At 41.3% G+C, this 17,313-nt stretch overlaps 1 protein-coding gene across 4 annotated transcripts in view; it reads right to left on the bottom strand.

The window, feature by feature from the left end:
• Positions 1 to 2,050: 2,050 nt before the first annotated feature.
• The window catches only part of LOC139447220 (serine/threonine-protein phosphatase 6 regulatory ankyrin repeat subunit B-like), a 50,993-nt gene continuing 35,730 nt past the window's right edge, over positions 2,051 to 17,313 (bottom strand). For all 4 annotated transcript variants that reach the window (XM_071228448.1, XM_071228451.1, XM_071228452.1 and 1 more), the window contains exons 2-4: positions 15,216 to 15,385; positions 11,747 to 11,824; positions 2,051 to 11,227 (exon numbers count right to left, since the gene is read on the bottom strand). In XM_071228448.1, the coding sequence (XP_071084549.1) occupies positions 6,780 to 11,227; positions 11,747 to 11,824; positions 15,216 to 15,318 (4,629 nt within the window). In that variant the 5' untranslated portion in view covers positions 15,319 to 15,385 and the 3' untranslated portion in view covers positions 2,051 to 6,779. The remainder of the gene's footprint in view (positions 11,228 to 11,746; positions 11,825 to 15,215; positions 15,386 to 17,313) is intronic.

Genomic DNA, 17,313 nt, shown 5'->3' on the forward strand with positions numbered 1-17,313 from the left:
AAATCCCAGAAATAAGCTTAAACCTACCCATCTCCAAACCAGAAATTAAAAGTGTCAACAAACAAAAAATCACCAAAAAATGGCATAGCCTTTATCAAAACTCAAATAGCCAAATCAAAAAGGTTCTCAAAAAACCCTAACCAAACCAAAAATTCTACATCCGTCCAAAAAAATCCACAGAGTAATTACTAAACTCCAAACAGGACATACCAACCTAAATAACCACCTCAAAATAATAACAAAACACGCAACAGGAACCTGCCCACATTGCAAAACAACAAGAAACCCCAGAACACGCACTCATACACTGCACTCACTACCTACCACACCGAACTACACTACAAACCACCCTAAATCTAAATAAGGCTCTTACTCTAGAAGCAATCCTAAACCCACAAAATAAAATAGAAAAATTCAAAGCCTTAGGCGTATACTTAATCAAAACAGGACTAATAAATCGCATTTAAAACCCCAATAAACTACCAAAACCAAACCACATAATCAAACTAACAAACTTCCATACTCAGGTCCTTTAGTTCACCCCCCCCAAACCCTCTTGGCATTTTTTCCAAATTTCCAAATTTCCAAAATTCTATATAAGCAACCACTAAAACAACCCTACTGGATTGCCAAACAACTTTCTCCCCTTTTTTGGGCACACATTAAATGGCTTGGACAGGCCCGTGTGCGAAATACGCTGCAGTCGGAAAGCGCACGGAAAATCTCCAATACAAGTAAGTAAGTAAGCATAATCTTTGGTTACAATTTGTGACTCGACTGATTGTGTGTAAAAGTGTCGAATGTCATAGATCACTGCTCATGCTATGGGTCACTGCTGCTCGAGTGGTCATACACATATATATGTGTTCAAGCGATAGCTATAATTGTGCGAGTGGGTGCATTTTGTTTTACAACAAAGTAAAATCCCAGCTGTGTCACAGAGGTCTGGGGAGGTCGGGTAGTCTAGTGGTTAAAGCGTTCGCTCGTCAGACCGAAGACCCGGGTTTGATTCTCGACAGGGGTATAATGTCTGAAGCCGTGATATTGTTGGAATACTGATGGAATATTAAAAGCGGCGTAAAACAATACTCACTCACTCACAGAGGTCTGTACATCACTGTGTCTGAGCCAAGAGATTAGTGGTTGATAGCATGAACAATGTATTACCCTACAGGTATAGTACTACATGAATTAGTCAGGTCATACATTGTCACTATATAATTCATTTTCCTCAACTCTTACACAAAGAATGGTAACCTGAGGACCTATTCTAGCCGGGTATCTCCATCGGATGAAGTGAGGTGATATAGGGCTTAATGTCGCGTTCAAGATTAATGCACGTATATAGCAACACCCCACAAATGGGCATGCACGTGTGTGTGTGTGGCTGCTTGTACTAGTCCAGACTAATGCCGGTTTTATAGTGCTAGCCCACTGAGATACCATGAGATGCATGGATGCCCTCTCAGAGTGAGTGAGTTGGGTTTAACGCCGCTTTCAAAAGTATTCCAGTTATATCACGGCGTGTCAGCTTAATGTGGGAGGAAAGCCCGAAGTGATGCAGGTCTCAGACGTTTACCACTTCGGTGAAACCCACAAGCACAGGTATGGTGCTGACAAACCTAGAAACATAATCAGGGCGAACCGGGATTCAAACTCACAATCATAGGTTTCTGGCGTGCCCGAGGGACACACTGCACAGCGAATCGCGGCGCCTCTGACGACTGGGCCACCCGTGCCCCCCTCAGACACAGTGTACTGATTCCAAGCCGACCCATCTCCGGGGAGATGCTCTATCTTAAAGACCATGGAGGTGGTCTATATCTCCATGGGTATGATATTTTAAAATAATTAAAACAATATTTCTGTCAAATGCTTTATTATGCAAATGGAAATGATCATTTCCGAAGAACTACCCCAAATACGTACCCGGTAAATGAAATATGTTTGTTTCAACAATTTCAAAGGTTCAATGGGTAATTCATTATTCTTTCAGCTTTAACAAAAGTTAACAAAGCAAGCGCTTACATTTAAAACAAAAATTCATATGTATACAATGAAACGTTGTTTATATATATCATCATGACATTATGACATAACATGTATAACCTAGTGGGTAAATAAAGTTTAATATCACAGTCATCAATATCTCGGCTATGAGGTAAACATTGGCCAAGCTATCACCAATAATGTTTACAGTTTGACTTTGAACATTGAGCATGGATAAGTTTTGTTTACTCTTATGTAAGATTTTGTGAACTAAGAGCATGGGACTGACAAATCAAGGATCTTGATCAGGATAAATCTGGTACATCACTGAACATCAGGGAACCATGCAGGTAGCAGTGGTACCATAAGTCCCCTTGGTCCCTAGTATGGTAACCTTAACCTTGTTGCTGGCGATCTATAGCCCCATTTTTATATTTTGTCGTACCTCAATAATCAGATATTTTTAATGTTCTACAACTAGTTTTAAGTCAATCTGTGATACATTGCTAGTTATTATATTGTCCCTCGTCGACAGTTTTTATAATTATTGTATAACTTGTTCAAGTCACATTATGGCTGAAATATTGCCGACGTGACCTTAATTAAACTCATTCACTCACGCTGAACATCAGGTTGCAGCATGGCTCTCAAATGCCACTCAAGGAATTTGGATGTCTGAGAACACCTGAACATTCCATGCATCCTCATCTAATGCATCCTGAGCCAACCAATGGTAAAAAAAGTGAGCACCACTCACATACGGATAATAATCAAGCTGTTTTCATACAACAGACAGCAGAACCTGGTACTGCTCAGAGGCGCAACTCTGCAGGGTTATTTAGGGGGACCTAGGAATAAGACCATTAAGCCATCAATACATTCTGTATGATTGTATCAATATTATGCTGCATTATGGCAATTACATTTTCCCCATGATACCAAAAACTCTCTGATAAAATATGTAGCATATATTCTGAAGACTCCGTAGATTAATGAGCATGTCATTTCGAAAATCTACAAACATTTATGTCACCTGACCTCAAATGGTGAATGTCTCATCCTTCTTTATGAGACCCGTGAAAAACCGGAGTAGAATAGGCCTTCAGCAACCCATGCTTGCCGTAAAAGGCGACTATGCTTGTCGTAAAAGGCAACTAACAGGATCGGGTGGTCAGGTTCGCTGACTTGGTTGAAGCATGTCATCGATCCCAATTGCGTGGATCGATGCTCATGATTCCACTCACTGGATTGTCTGGTCCAGACTCGATTATTTACAGACCGCCGTCATATAGCTGGAATATTGCTGAGTGCGGCGTAAAACAACAAACAAACAAACCTTCTTTATGAGTTGCACACCACCTTAGAGCAAGTGCATGATACTGCTACTTGTGCTGATAATATTCGTTATCTGTCACTCAAACATTTACCCGAGACATGCTTAGAAACATTGTTACATATATGCACACAATTGAAAGACAGTTGCAGCTCTTTTTAAATACAATCCAATGGTTGGTCACAGCGTAACCGGCCTCAAGTTCTATTCTGTCGACAATATATACCCCAGAGTGACCCAGACTTAAATCAAGCAGGCACTCCCATTAAAGTTGTAAAGGAATCCACATTTTTTAGAATAATTCTTCATCAGCCCCTACTTTTTTGCCACATGTCAAACATCTGAAAGCTAATTGCTGAAGGCACTTGATTTTAAATTTAAATTTCCGAATGGGGAGGTGGTCAGTCGACCCTCCTTCACTTGTAAACATCACTGATCCTTTCTAAACTCGACTTTAGTTCAATCAACTATGGCGGAACCCTTAAAAGTAACCTTAGGATATTAAATACTATCCACCATCAAGCTCTAAGACTTTGTCTTGTATCTTTCCGAACTTCTTTTGACAGTCTGTACGATGAGGCCGATGAGATATCTCTTAAACCCCGCATTAAACTATCTTTACAGCATATCACAAAGTTATATTATAATAAGTCTAACCTGCGTAAAACATTGTGTTTTACCCCCTGAATAATCTGAATAATAAAATGTCATCTTTTATTCTTTTGGAATAAGAATTAACCCTTTTAGTTCTGCTGCTAATATTAAACTTGATAATATATATATATATATATATATACTTTCCGCTTGGTGACTTCTCCGTCTTGGCTAAACTAACCAAATCAGAAACAGTATAAACTAAAATGTAATCAGTTTGAAGTACATGTACATCTAATACTTACAAATCGAAATTTACCGATGGGTCCAAGGATGGTGACGCTGTTGCCAACACTACCATCGTTGGATCCAGACGTTTTTCAACCAGATTACCACATTGTTCTTCCCTTTCACAGTCGAATCAAAAGTCATTTACACAGCTCAAGAATACATCAATAAACAGTCTAAACATAGCCAATTAGGCTTTAAGACATAATTTGCGTCAGCATACAGTTTTACTTGACATCATTGAATTACATGACAACCTGGCTACCAGCCAATGCGACATCGTCCTTTGTTGGTAACCTAGCCATGTTGGAATTATTGGTAACTAAATCAGCACTCAACAGATCTGGGACACCACTTTTGATACCATACAGTGATTATAAACCTGTGACTAGAAGTTGTGTCATATATCTAATGCAAAAGAAGTGGGACACTCAAGTAGGTATGGATAAATTACTTCAAATTAAATCAACAATCCGCCACAAGTACTTAGGTTGTCAGTCCAGTCGTCTCAGGCGCCACTATTCGCTGTGCAGAGTTACGTCCCTTGGGCACGCCAGAAACCTGATTGTGGGTTCTAATCCCGGTTCAGCCCGATTATGTTTCTAGATTTGTCAGCACCATACCCGTGCTCATGGGTTTCACCGAAGTGGTAAACGTCTGAGACCTGCATTACCTGGGGCTTTCCTCCCACATTAAGCTGACACGCCGTGATATAACTGGAATACTGTTAAAAGCGGCGTTAAACCCTCTCACTCACTATAATGATAAGCTGTAAATTAAATCCAGAAACAGTGTAATTAGGCATTCTATATTAAGTGTCTTCACGTTTCTTTGTGTGAGACATTGCATTATTGCCTGGATATACAAACAAGACACATACACATGAAAATATGAAAAAAGAACTTCTTTAAAGACATCTGAAATGATGATTCAATAAAAGCCAGACCAAAAGAGGATGAATTTACCCTTATTTATAAACAGTTATATTACATTTTGTAGTATTACATCCATACCTAATCTCCCTCTTATTCTATTCAACCAATTGTAATTCCATAGAGGACCAAGGTTGAACAACTAAAAAATACTAACATACAATGACATTGAAATATATAAACAATGAATATTCCGTTTCTGATGACCTTCACAATAATGACCTTGACCTATGCATTTGGATTGACCTGTAACAGTTCACATTATCATACACAAGCAATACGTGACATTACACCTCAGGAATGTTATAATATTGTACAAGGGTAGTGAGCGTAAAGACTGAATGAAGAATACATATATTTACTTTAAATCCAGTCTCTTTTAAAGCCATTTCTGGTGTCCCCTGCCGCGATATTGCTGGAATATTGCTAAAAGCGGCGTAAAACAAAACTCACTGACACACTCTTATAAAGCACATGCACATTTTTCCTTATATTTTGCACCGACGAAAACTTGTACATGTAATACAATACTACTCAACTTTATGAAGATTTATTTGTATTATTCATGTATTCACAATTGAAATGTCAAACCCCTGTACGTGTAAATGAGTGACTTTTAAGAAACACATGAAGTCATCAAAAGTTATAACAACATTGTGTCCATAAAACAATTATGCCTCATGACAGCTCTTCAGTGTAACTGACAATGACATATAAATGACGCCACTCTTATGACGCAGCAAAGATGTGGTGTATGTTAGGAGATGTTTGGAATGAAAAAGTGGAGTCACTGTAAACAAACAGCAGATTAGAGACCCCAATGTTCGATGCTTAAGTGTCAGCAAACACATTGATGATTGCGGAAACGGGAAATTTAGTATTTTTCCGTTTTATAAATTGTTTACAAATAACAAGCAGCAGAGACTGGAAAAAGAACAAGTGTTTATCCAATCGATGAAACCCAAATTGAACTCTAGAATGTATTAAAAGATTTGTCATTTCAAACGTAAATGTAACACTGCTACGTCATTGTCAGTTACACTGAAGAGCTGTACCTCATTTTTGTATATATCAAATTCTGAGTCAAAAGACCTCTAACTGTTTCAAAAGTTAGTGGACCAAAACTATCCTACTTCATGCAAATAAACACATAATGTCTTCACTTGATACCGAGTTTGAACGAAAAACATTGAATCTCTGAAAGGAGTTTAAATGATAAGGTCCATTAAATATATATATATGTACTCCTTCTCCCTGAGTGTGCACATTCTGAATCATGCGATTTGCATATAAATAACCACTTAGACCTTTCCTCATTTCCCCGACAATATTCATATACCTAAGTTAGGGAATATGACCCAATCTGCAGTACTTGCAGGCTACGAGGTTGGAGAAAGCAACGCCCCTTCGTCCTTCCGTCTCTGTTTGCGTATCTTCCAAGTTTTATATTGCTAAAAAGAGGTTCGCCAAAGCATTGTTTACAAAACGGTGGATAACTCTTACTCGGCAGTACGTCATCCGAAAATTGCCGATTTCGGAAACATCGGCAACTGTCGTAGTTTTCACCACAACTCTCACATTATACAAGAAATACCTAAATGGATTTAACAATGAACGCAGGGGACGCTGTTGTTATACTATCGCTATCTTGATCTGACTAAAGGTATTATCCTGTAGACTATTATCACTGCTATCCAGTGTGTCAGGTCAGCATTTTTAGATACTAGGAGGTCAAACACACTTTGATGTCCTTTGAAGGCTGCCATCATTACAGGACTTAACCCGTTCTGTCCTCTAGTATTGACATTTGAAGGGGACACAACATATTGTACTATGGCGGTGTTTCCGCCATTGCAGGCAAGATGAAGTAAACTATTGCCATTTTTGTCCACCAGTGTCAGGTCAGCATTTTTAGATACAAGGAGGTCAAACACACTTTGATGTCCTTGGAAGGCTGCCATCATTACAGGAGTCCACTCGTTCTGTCCTCGAGTATTGACATTTGAAGGGGACACAAGATATTGTACTATGGCGGTGTTTCCGCCATAGCAGGCAACATGAAGTAAACTATTGCCATTTTTGTCCACCAGTGTCAGGTCAGCATCTTTAGATACTAGGAGGTCAAACACACTTTGATGTCCTTTGACGGCTGCCATCATTAAAGGAGTCCACTTGTTCTGTCCTCGAGTATTGACATTTGATGGAGACACAAGATATTGTACTATGGCGGTGTTACCACCATAACAGGCATTATGAAGTAAAATATCACCGTTGTTGTCCACCAGTGTCAGGTCAGCATTTTCAGATACCAGGAGTTCAAACACACTTTGATGTCCTTTGAAGGCTGCCATCATTACAGGAGTCCACCCGTTCTGTCCTCTTGTATTGATATTTGAAGGGGACACAAGATATTGTACTATGGCGGTGTTACCGCCATTACAGGCAATATGAAGTAAACTATTGCCGTTGTTGTCCACCAGTGTCAGGTCAGCATCTTTAGATACCAGGAGGTCAAACACACTTTGATGTCCTTTGGCGGCTGCCATCATCAGAGGAGTCCACCAGTTCTGTCCTCGAGTATTGACATTTGAAGGGGACACAAGATATTGTACTATGGCGGTGTTACCACCAAAACAGGCATTATGAAGTAAACTATCACCGTTGTTGTCCACCAGTGTTAGGTCAGCATTTTTAGATACGAGGAGGTCAAACACATTTTGGCGTCCTTGGAAGGCTGCCATCATTACAGGAGTAAACTTGTTCTGTCCTCTTTTATTGACATTTGAAAGGGACACAAGATATTGTACTATGGCGGTGTTACCGCCATTGCAGGCAAGATGAAGTAAACTATTGCCGTTGTTGTCCACCAGTGTCAGGACAGCATTCTTAGATACCAGGAGGTCAAACACACTTTGATGTCCTTTGGCGGCTGCCATCATCAGAGGAGTCCACCAGTTCTGTCCTCGAGTATTGACATTTGAAGGGGACACAAGATATTGTACTATGGCGGTGTTACCACCAAAACAGGCATTATGAAGTAAACTATCACCGTTGTTGTCCACCAGTGTTAGGTCAGCATTTTTAGATACAAGGAGGTCAAACACACTTTGATGTCCTTTGCAGGCTGCCACCATTACAGGAGTCCACCCGTTCTGTCCTCTAATATTGACATTTGAAGGGGACACAAGATATTGTACTATGGCGGTGTTACCACCAAAACAGGCATTATGAAGTAAAATATCACCGTTGTTGTCCACCAGTGTTAGGTCAGCATTTGTAGATACCAGGAGTTCAAACACACTTTGATGTCCTTTGAAGGCTGCCATCATTACAGGAGTCCACCCGTTCTTTCCTCGAGTATTGACATTTGATGGAGACACAAGATATTGTACTATGGCGGTGTTACCACCAAAACAGGCAAGATAAAGTAAACTATTGCCGTCATTGTCCACCAGTGTCAGGTCAGCATTTTTAGATACTAGGAGGTCAAACACACTTTGATGTCCTTTGAAGGCTGCCATCATTACAGGAGTCTTCCCATGATGTCCTCTAGTATTGACATTTGAAGGGGACACAAGATATTGTACTATGGCGGTGTTACCACCATAACAGGCATTATGAAGTAAACTATTGCCTTCGTTGTCCATCAGTGTCAGGTCAGCATTTTTAGATACAAGGAGGTCAAACACACTTTGATGTCCTTGGAGGGCTGCCGTCATTACAGGAGTCCAGCCGTTCTGTCCTCGAGTATTGATATTTGAAGGGGACACAAGATGTTGTACTATGGCGGTGTTACTACCATAACATGCATTATGAAGTAAACTATCATCGTCGTTGTCCACCAGTGTCAGGTCAGCATCTTTAGATACCAGGAGGTCAAACACACTTTGGCGTCCTTGGAAGGCTGCCATCATTACAGGAGTCCACCCGTTCTGTCCTCTAGTATTGACATTTGAAGGAGACACAAGATGTTGTACTATGGCGGTGTAACCACCGTCGCAAGCAATATGAAGTAAACTATCACCGTTGTTGTCCACCAGTGTAAGGTCAGCATTTTTAGATTCCAGGAGGTCAAACACACTTTGATGTCCTTTGAAGGCTGCAATCATTACAGGAGTAAACCCGTTCTGTCCTCTAGTATTGATATTTGAAGGGGACACAAGATGTTGTACTATAGCCTTGTTACCACCCTTACAGGCTAGGTGAACTATGTCATCTCCATTGTAGTCTTTGGTTTTCTTGTTTGATATTGATTGCAATACCTGATAGCAATCATTATATCCTGTGAGTGCTGCAACCATGAGAGGAGTCCTGCCTTCGTTATCTGTAGAGTTCATTACTTTATCCTTCAACTCATCATTAAAGAGTTTGATGTCATGTTCTTTTAATACCGTTAGTGTCTTCGCATGTCCTGCCATGCATGCTAGGTGTATGATGGTTTCCTTGGCTGCATCAGTACTTAATACATTGGCACCATTTTCTATTAGATAAACAAGTATTTCCGAACTCCCAGTTGCAGCTGCCAGCAAAAGCAAACTGTTAATACCAATGTCTGGACTTTCACTTCTGGAGAAAAGCCACTTTAATGCGGTCAGGTTATTTTTGAACACACAACCAAACATTGCTTCACTGATCTCTGTTTGAGTAAATTCTTCTCCAGTTATGTTTTCTATTTTAAAGACAAAATTGTTATTATGTCCAAGAACTGCCCAAAACAAAAAGCAATGCTCCTTTTCTGTCTTGTGGACCCAGCATTCGTCCATGGATCCATCATGTTGTAGTTTCTCAAGTAATTGAAGAGCTACTTGTTCTTGTTGGAGAATGGGGTGTGTCACTGATTTTGAAAACTGACCATTCTTTATTGACTCAGCAAATCGTGTAGTTAGGATATCATGATATGCTTCTGAGACATAGATCAGGTGGAGATGATCATTAATTATGGTTTCTTGTACCGACCGTGGTTGCACGCGCTCATATATAAAATTGTCACTGCAATGAGTCAGCACAAATGTTGGACTAATGTCAAACAGTGAACAAGCGCAAGCGTCAGATATCGAGGAATGGGCAAATCCAACAACATCACCACGTGTAAAGAATGTTCCTCTAAAAGTCGTTGCCGCTTCGTGCATTCCTAAACGTGAAGCTTTTGGCCGTAACTTTAAAACAGTTCTGACCATGATGTCCAGTTTCTGGTCCTTGCCGTCTGCTTGCAACTTGGCCAAATCTAACTTATCCTCACACAGTAGCATTAGAATCAATATGGCAGATCGATCAGTCTTGGACTTCAGTAATTTTCCAAGTTCTAGCTTGAGATAAAATAGAGGTTTCTTGAAAAAGTTCCTTGCATTTGGGGTAAAAGATGAAAATTCAAAAAAAAGTTTACAAGTAAGAGGAATTCCAAAAATATTTGAATCTGTGTCCAAGTCTTCATAATCAGGTAGATCTTCACAATCTTCATCAGAAGATTCTCTGTGTCGATTCCTATGGTGTTCATATATAGCCTTTTTCTCTGCTTGAGTATACCGGTGTTGCTTCTGAGTTGTTAAATCCATTACTGTTTGACTCTTGAACAGTGAGAATCTCTCATACTGCAGCTGGGCAAGTCCAGCATGGAAGTTATATGTCTTGGATGTGAAGATAATACGAATATCCTGTGTGGGATGTTCTTTTGGGTCAGAAACTCCACTCGTTTTACTTTCATCTTTACCTTCTTTCTTAGTTTGCTGCTTCTCAGATTCTCTTTTGCAGTGTTGTAAGTGTTGATAAAGTGTATTAAGAATTGTTGTAAGCTGTGAAACATCTGTAGATAACCCAACAGTACCAAACATATCATCTATGATCAGAAATACTCTTGGTGATGAGCTCAAGAAGCTATCCAAGTCAAACTGTTCAATTCTGTCCACAAATGCAAGTTCGTACCCCTTTTGTCTGTACTGTGAACCCAGCACGAGAGCTGCTGTAGTTTTACCTTCCCCTGAAGCACCACAGATGGTGACATGACCAAAATCCTTCAGTTTCCTTTTCACATTCCTGAAGCTCTCCGTTTCAACAAATATTTCTTCGGCATCATCTATACGGAGATCAAGGGTAGCTACAAACAAAAATAATCTTGTTCATTTCATTTATAATGAAATAATATTAGTAATAAGAATGCTTATGCTGTGGGTTTATAATCCATGTTTTGAATATTTGGCATGAAGAACAGTCTGTTTTGACTCATGATTCCCAAATTCTAGTCTCTCTCCACCCAAGAAATCACAGCCTAGTTAGTTTTAAAAAAATAGTTGAGAAATTGTTCAATTTGTTAACAGTATTTAAGAACAAAATAACTTACTTGCAAGCAACAGAAACAATCTTTTTCTAGATTAAAGTTAATTGTTTTAAATATTGAACACGACTAGTTTATATGTGATGCCATGAAATGCATGTATCCGCAACAATGCTGACGGTAGCATCAAACATCATTCACTCATTCGCTCTGATATGTGAGAGATATTAATATGTGAAACATCTTCTACTTTTGTAGGCAACCCTGTTGTGCCATATGCAATCTCCATCAGTGTCCTAACTTCTTAGTTTCCTTCAAACCTGTCAAGGTGATTGGACCTACCTTCACCAACTGTCCCTGTCGGCCCAGTAAATATGTTCTGCGTCCCGACGAGAGAGGTGATGGTATGAGGTACATCGCCTGTCAACACCAATCAATGACACAAGAGTATAACGCTGAATAACATTTTAGAAACACACATGACCTGTGTAGCTCACCTTCTGCTGGAGCACATGTGCATTACGTTTTGAATACTGATATTATCCTTCAGTTTTTTGTAAAGGCATCAATTCAAATTTTATGGCAACCATTTAACTATCATACCATATCAAACAAGAAGACAGTGCCATCCACATACCCTGCAATCCTTGCAAGCTTACAATTATAGAGAAATAATCTTAGAGTTCTTTGAAAAAGATAAGCACCAATCCTATTAACCAGCCTGATACATTATCAAAGTTTCATTTGAACATGTTGCCTAGGCATGCAAACACAAACACAGAACATCAAAACGCACCAGTTCAAGTTGCCGGATGTGTGCATGTCTATCAAATTTCTTTTGATCTATGCTATTGAAATGCACTCTACCCTTATCTGAGCAAATGCAAAATACATTTATAACAAGGGCCATAACTTTGTCCAAAAAAGAACATTAATAACAAGGGCCTGTTCGAAACCAGAATACCCACAAGATGAAAACTGTACATTCAGAGTTTCACCAAGAGTTACTGAATGGTTTATGAGCCATACTCTGCTTTGCCATGGAAACCCAAAATATAGAGTTTTCAATAATTCCTAATTAACTAAAGGCACCATGTATACAATGTTCCACAAATAAAATTTGAACTTAAGTGTGAGGTGAGGGGAAGTGGGGTGTAACGTCGCATTCAAGACTATTGCACTAAGATAGCGTGTGTGTGTGTGTGTGTGTGTGCATGTGTGTGCGTGCGTGCGTGCGTGCGTGCGTGCGTGCGTGTGGGCGTGCGTGCATGATTGCTTGTACTAGTTCTAACTAATGCCGATTTCATAGTGCTATCACACTGAGGTATCATGCCGCGGTTTAACACGACTACCCTACTCAGACACAGTATACTGACGACGAGCCGACCAGTCCTTATATGAGCCCCTTAGTGCCGGGCGCTAGGCAGGGAAACAACAAGTGCCATGTTTTAACGTCTTTTGGTATGGCGCGGCCTGGGATCGAACCCCGGACGCTCTACAATTAAACCTTGGGGGTGGTCTTTGAACGTGAGTGTTGAAAGTGTGTACTATGTAAATAAACATGTCACGAATAATTCTGCAAAAGAAACGACACCCAATGCCTCATATTGGAGACAAAGTGCAAACTGGTATCCATAGAAACAGAACAAATACATTTACTGATGAAACCATGATAGCAAAAGGCACAACTACAGTTGATGGTGAATGTGTTTACCATGTGTCGTACAGGTTACCCTTGAAGTGTTCGAGTTCTGTTACGGAAACTGTTTTGGGACACGCGGGTGGAACTCGTCGTTTCAATAATACAGAAGGAAGTATTATATCCTATTAATCATATTATACAATTATCACATCAAAGACGACTATTATACATTCACGTGCAAAAGAAACGTCCCAAAAGTTAGAATTATATTTTTATTGTTGAATATAGTGACACATTGCCCAAACACATCAATGCATGGTATCTCAAGGAAATTCACGTGCTGCATGTCAGAGGCGGGTAAAAATGACTTTATTCAGTGAAATTCCCTGCACGTGCAGGAAATCACCCGTATGAAGATCGGTTATAAAACCCGTTGGAAACTGTTCTTTGCAATCACCAACGTCTGAAAAACCCGCAGAACATGCCTAGATTAAAAGATGCCCAGATCCAAAGAGCGATTGGAATGTTGGAGATGGGGACAATTCACGACCATGTTGCAAGAATCATGGGCTGCGCAAAAACGAGTGGCAGACTAGTCACACATAACAGACCAACTAGCAGGACAGCAGACAGGCCAAGGAGCGGTCGACCAAAAGTCACTACGCCACAAGAAGACCCTTATCTACGTACGCTTCATTAAAGAACAGATTCCTCACTATGATGTCATCATCAGCGCATAGCCTTGGTCATCGTGTCAGCAGGTGGACAGTCTCGAGACGACTCCGTGAGCGAGGAATCAGAGCCTACAGACCGTTCAAGGGCATGACGTTAACGCTGGAATATCGACATCGAAGATTGGCATGGGCAAGACGTGTTCGTCAGTGGCAGCCACGAAACTGGCAAAGTGTCCTTTTCAGCGACGAGAGTAGGTTCCAGTTGAACAGAGCTGACGGCTGAAGACGTGTCTACCGCCCGCGTGGGGAACGGACGGCACGTTGTTGCGTTCAGGAAACGGAACCATATGGTGGAGGTAGTGTGATGGTTTGGGGAGGCATTTGTAGGAACACCAAGACCGACCTCATTATCATCGATTGCAACCTGTCAGCCCGTCGATATATTTATTAAGTTCTGCAGCCCCATGTCCTGCCTTTCCTCCAGCAAAGCCAAGAACCTTGTTTCAGCAAGACAATGCCACACCACACACCGCTGCTGTCACAACGACCTTTCTCAACGCCAACAACGTGCCCGTCCTGCCTTGGCCACCAAGATCCCCAGACATGTCTCCGATAGAACACTTGTGGGACCATCTTGGACGTCGGATTCGACAACTGCGACACCCTCCGTTGACGAGAAATGCACTGGCTCAGGCACTGCAGAGAGAATGACGTCAGATCCAAAATCACATGATCAAAAGACTTACAAACTCGGCCCGACGACGTGTTCTGGCATGTATCGATGCTAGGGGTGGACAAACGCGGTATTGACAGTCTGCATTCCAATTTCAACCTCTGTGTTTTTGTGATTTGCCGCTTTGGCTTGTGCTCGAATACTGGAATATCGACCCCCTTGTGATAACATTGACTCAACAGCTGTTCCATTTAACATATTCTTCTGTCACCCATGCTTTACATACCTTTTTGTTTTTCATAAAAAAACGTCTTTATCTATTCGTGTTTGTGTTTGTGTTGTTTGGAGACGTTTCTTTTGCACGTGAGCACGTGAGTTTATATGTTTCCTTATAGTGTGGATATCTTCTTCTTTTTTGAATGGGTAAATATAACTTAAATTCAATTACTGGAGGGTTCAGTTCAACGTAGCTAAAACAATCCTTATACAATCCTTAAATGCAAGCTCTCTCCTTCCACAGAAGACAAACACTTGTCCAATTGTTTTCGTCCATCATTTTAGAGTCCAGGTTGGATTTTTTAATCTCCTAGTCTCCTGTTACAATGCAAAATAATCACCTGATGAAGATAAGCTTGGTTTTGGTTTTAATTTCCACATAAATCAATTACACATGGAATGGGGCCACACATCTGCCTTTGAAGGTACAGTACTTAATCGTTGATTTCAGGTGATTTGGTCAGTTTATGGTTTAAAATGATCTCTTGGTTGAACTAGGTAATTAAACTCGGCAGATTTAATTGTGAAATAGAAATGCCAACAGACCTGAGTTGATTGTCTGTGGAATACCTTCTGGGGTGATAAGCTCCATCGTCTCAAGGTCATCCTGTGTTGGCAACACAATTGTGAGGTCATCTGAACTGGCCATCTCAGGTGTAGTTGTTTACATTACTACAGCATGCAGGGAAGAAGTTGCCGCTGCCATGTCTATCTACCTGAACAAAGAAAACAACCATATCCCATAATTCATAACACATTTTATAAATGCTGAGCAGTGACAGACTGTCCAAACCTCATTGCAACTTGTGAAGAAATATTTACAGTAGCTAACAATAGCAAAATTACAATTATGATCTTATGATTGATTACGTAATGGATAAAAGACTCAGTCTGTATTGATTAACCCTTGCAGATGTAGTCATTTGCCCGACACGCCCCACATGGGTACAATACCTCACATGGATACAAATCCCCACATGGGTACAATGCACATCATGGGTACAATACCCCACATGGGTACAATACCTCACATGGTTACAATGTCCCATATGGGTACACTGTCCCACATGGGTACAATACCCTACATGGGTAAAATACCCCAAATGGGTACACTGTCCCACATGGGTACACTGCTCCACATGGGTACACTGCTCCACATGGGTGCAATGCTCCACATGGGTACAATGCTCCACATGGGTACAATGCTCCACATGGGTACAATGCCCCACATGGGTACAATGCTCCACATGGGTACATGGCTCCACATGGGTACAATGCAAAACATGGGTACAATGCCCCACATGGGTACAATGCCCCACATGGGTACAATGCTCCACATGGGTACAATGCTCCACATGGGTACAATGCCACACATGGGTACAATGCTCCACATGGGTGCAATGCTCCACATGGGTACATTACCCCACATGGGTACAATGCTCCACATGGGTACAATGCCCCACATGGGTACAATGCTCCACATGGGTACAATGCAACACATGGGTACAATGCCCCACATGGGTACAATGCTCCACATGGGTACAATGCCACACATCGGTACAATGCCACACATGGGTACACTGCCACACATGGGTACAATGCCCCACATGGGTACAATGCTCCACATGGGTACAATGCAACACATGGGTACAATACTCCACATGGATACAATGCAACACATCGGTACAATGCCCCACATGGGTACAATGCTCCACATGGCTACAATGCAACACATTGGTACAATACCCCACATGGGTACAATGCTACACATGGGTACAATGCAACACATGGGTACAATGCTCCACATGGGTACAATGCCCCACATCGGTACAATGCTCCACATGGGTACAATGCCCCACATGGGTACACTGCCACACATGGGTACAATGCTCCACATGGGTACAATGCAACACATGGGTACAATGCCCCACATCGGTACAATGCTCCACATGGGTAGAATGCCTCACATGGGTACACTGCCCCACATGGGTACAATGCTCCACATTGGTACAATGCCACACATGGGTACAATACTCCACATGAGTACAATACCCCACATGGGTACAATGCTCCACATGGGTACAATGCCACAAATGGGTACAATGCCACACATGGGTACAATGCCACACATGGGTACAATGCTCCACATGGGTACAATGCCCCACATGGGTAAAATGCCCCACATGGGTACAATGCCCCACATGGGTACAATGCTCCACATGGGTACAATGCAACACATTGGTACAATACCCCACATGGGTACAATGCTACACATGGGCACAATGCTCCACATGGGTACAATGCCCCACATGGGTACACTGCCACACATGGGTACAATGCTCCACATGGGTACAATGCAACACATGGGTACAATGCCACACATGGGTACAATGCTCCACATGGGTAGAATGCAACACATGGGTACAATGCCCCACATGGGTACAATGCTCCACATGGGTACAATGCTCCACATGGGTACACTGCCACACATGGGTACAATGCCACACATGGGTACAATGCTCCACATGGGTAAAATGCCCCACATGGGTACAATGCTCCACATGGATACAATGTCCCACATGGGTACAATGCTCCACATGGGTACAATACCCCACATGGGCACAATACTCCACATTGATACAAT

The sequence above is a fragment of the Haliotis cracherodii genome, unplaced genomic scaffold, assembly GCF_022045235.1.
Source record: "Haliotis cracherodii isolate W230 unplaced genomic scaffold, xgHalCrac1.p SCAF_7, whole genome shotgun sequence".
NCBI classification, from domain to species: domain Eukaryota; kingdom Metazoa; phylum Mollusca; class Gastropoda; order Lepetellida; family Haliotidae; genus Haliotis; species Haliotis cracherodii.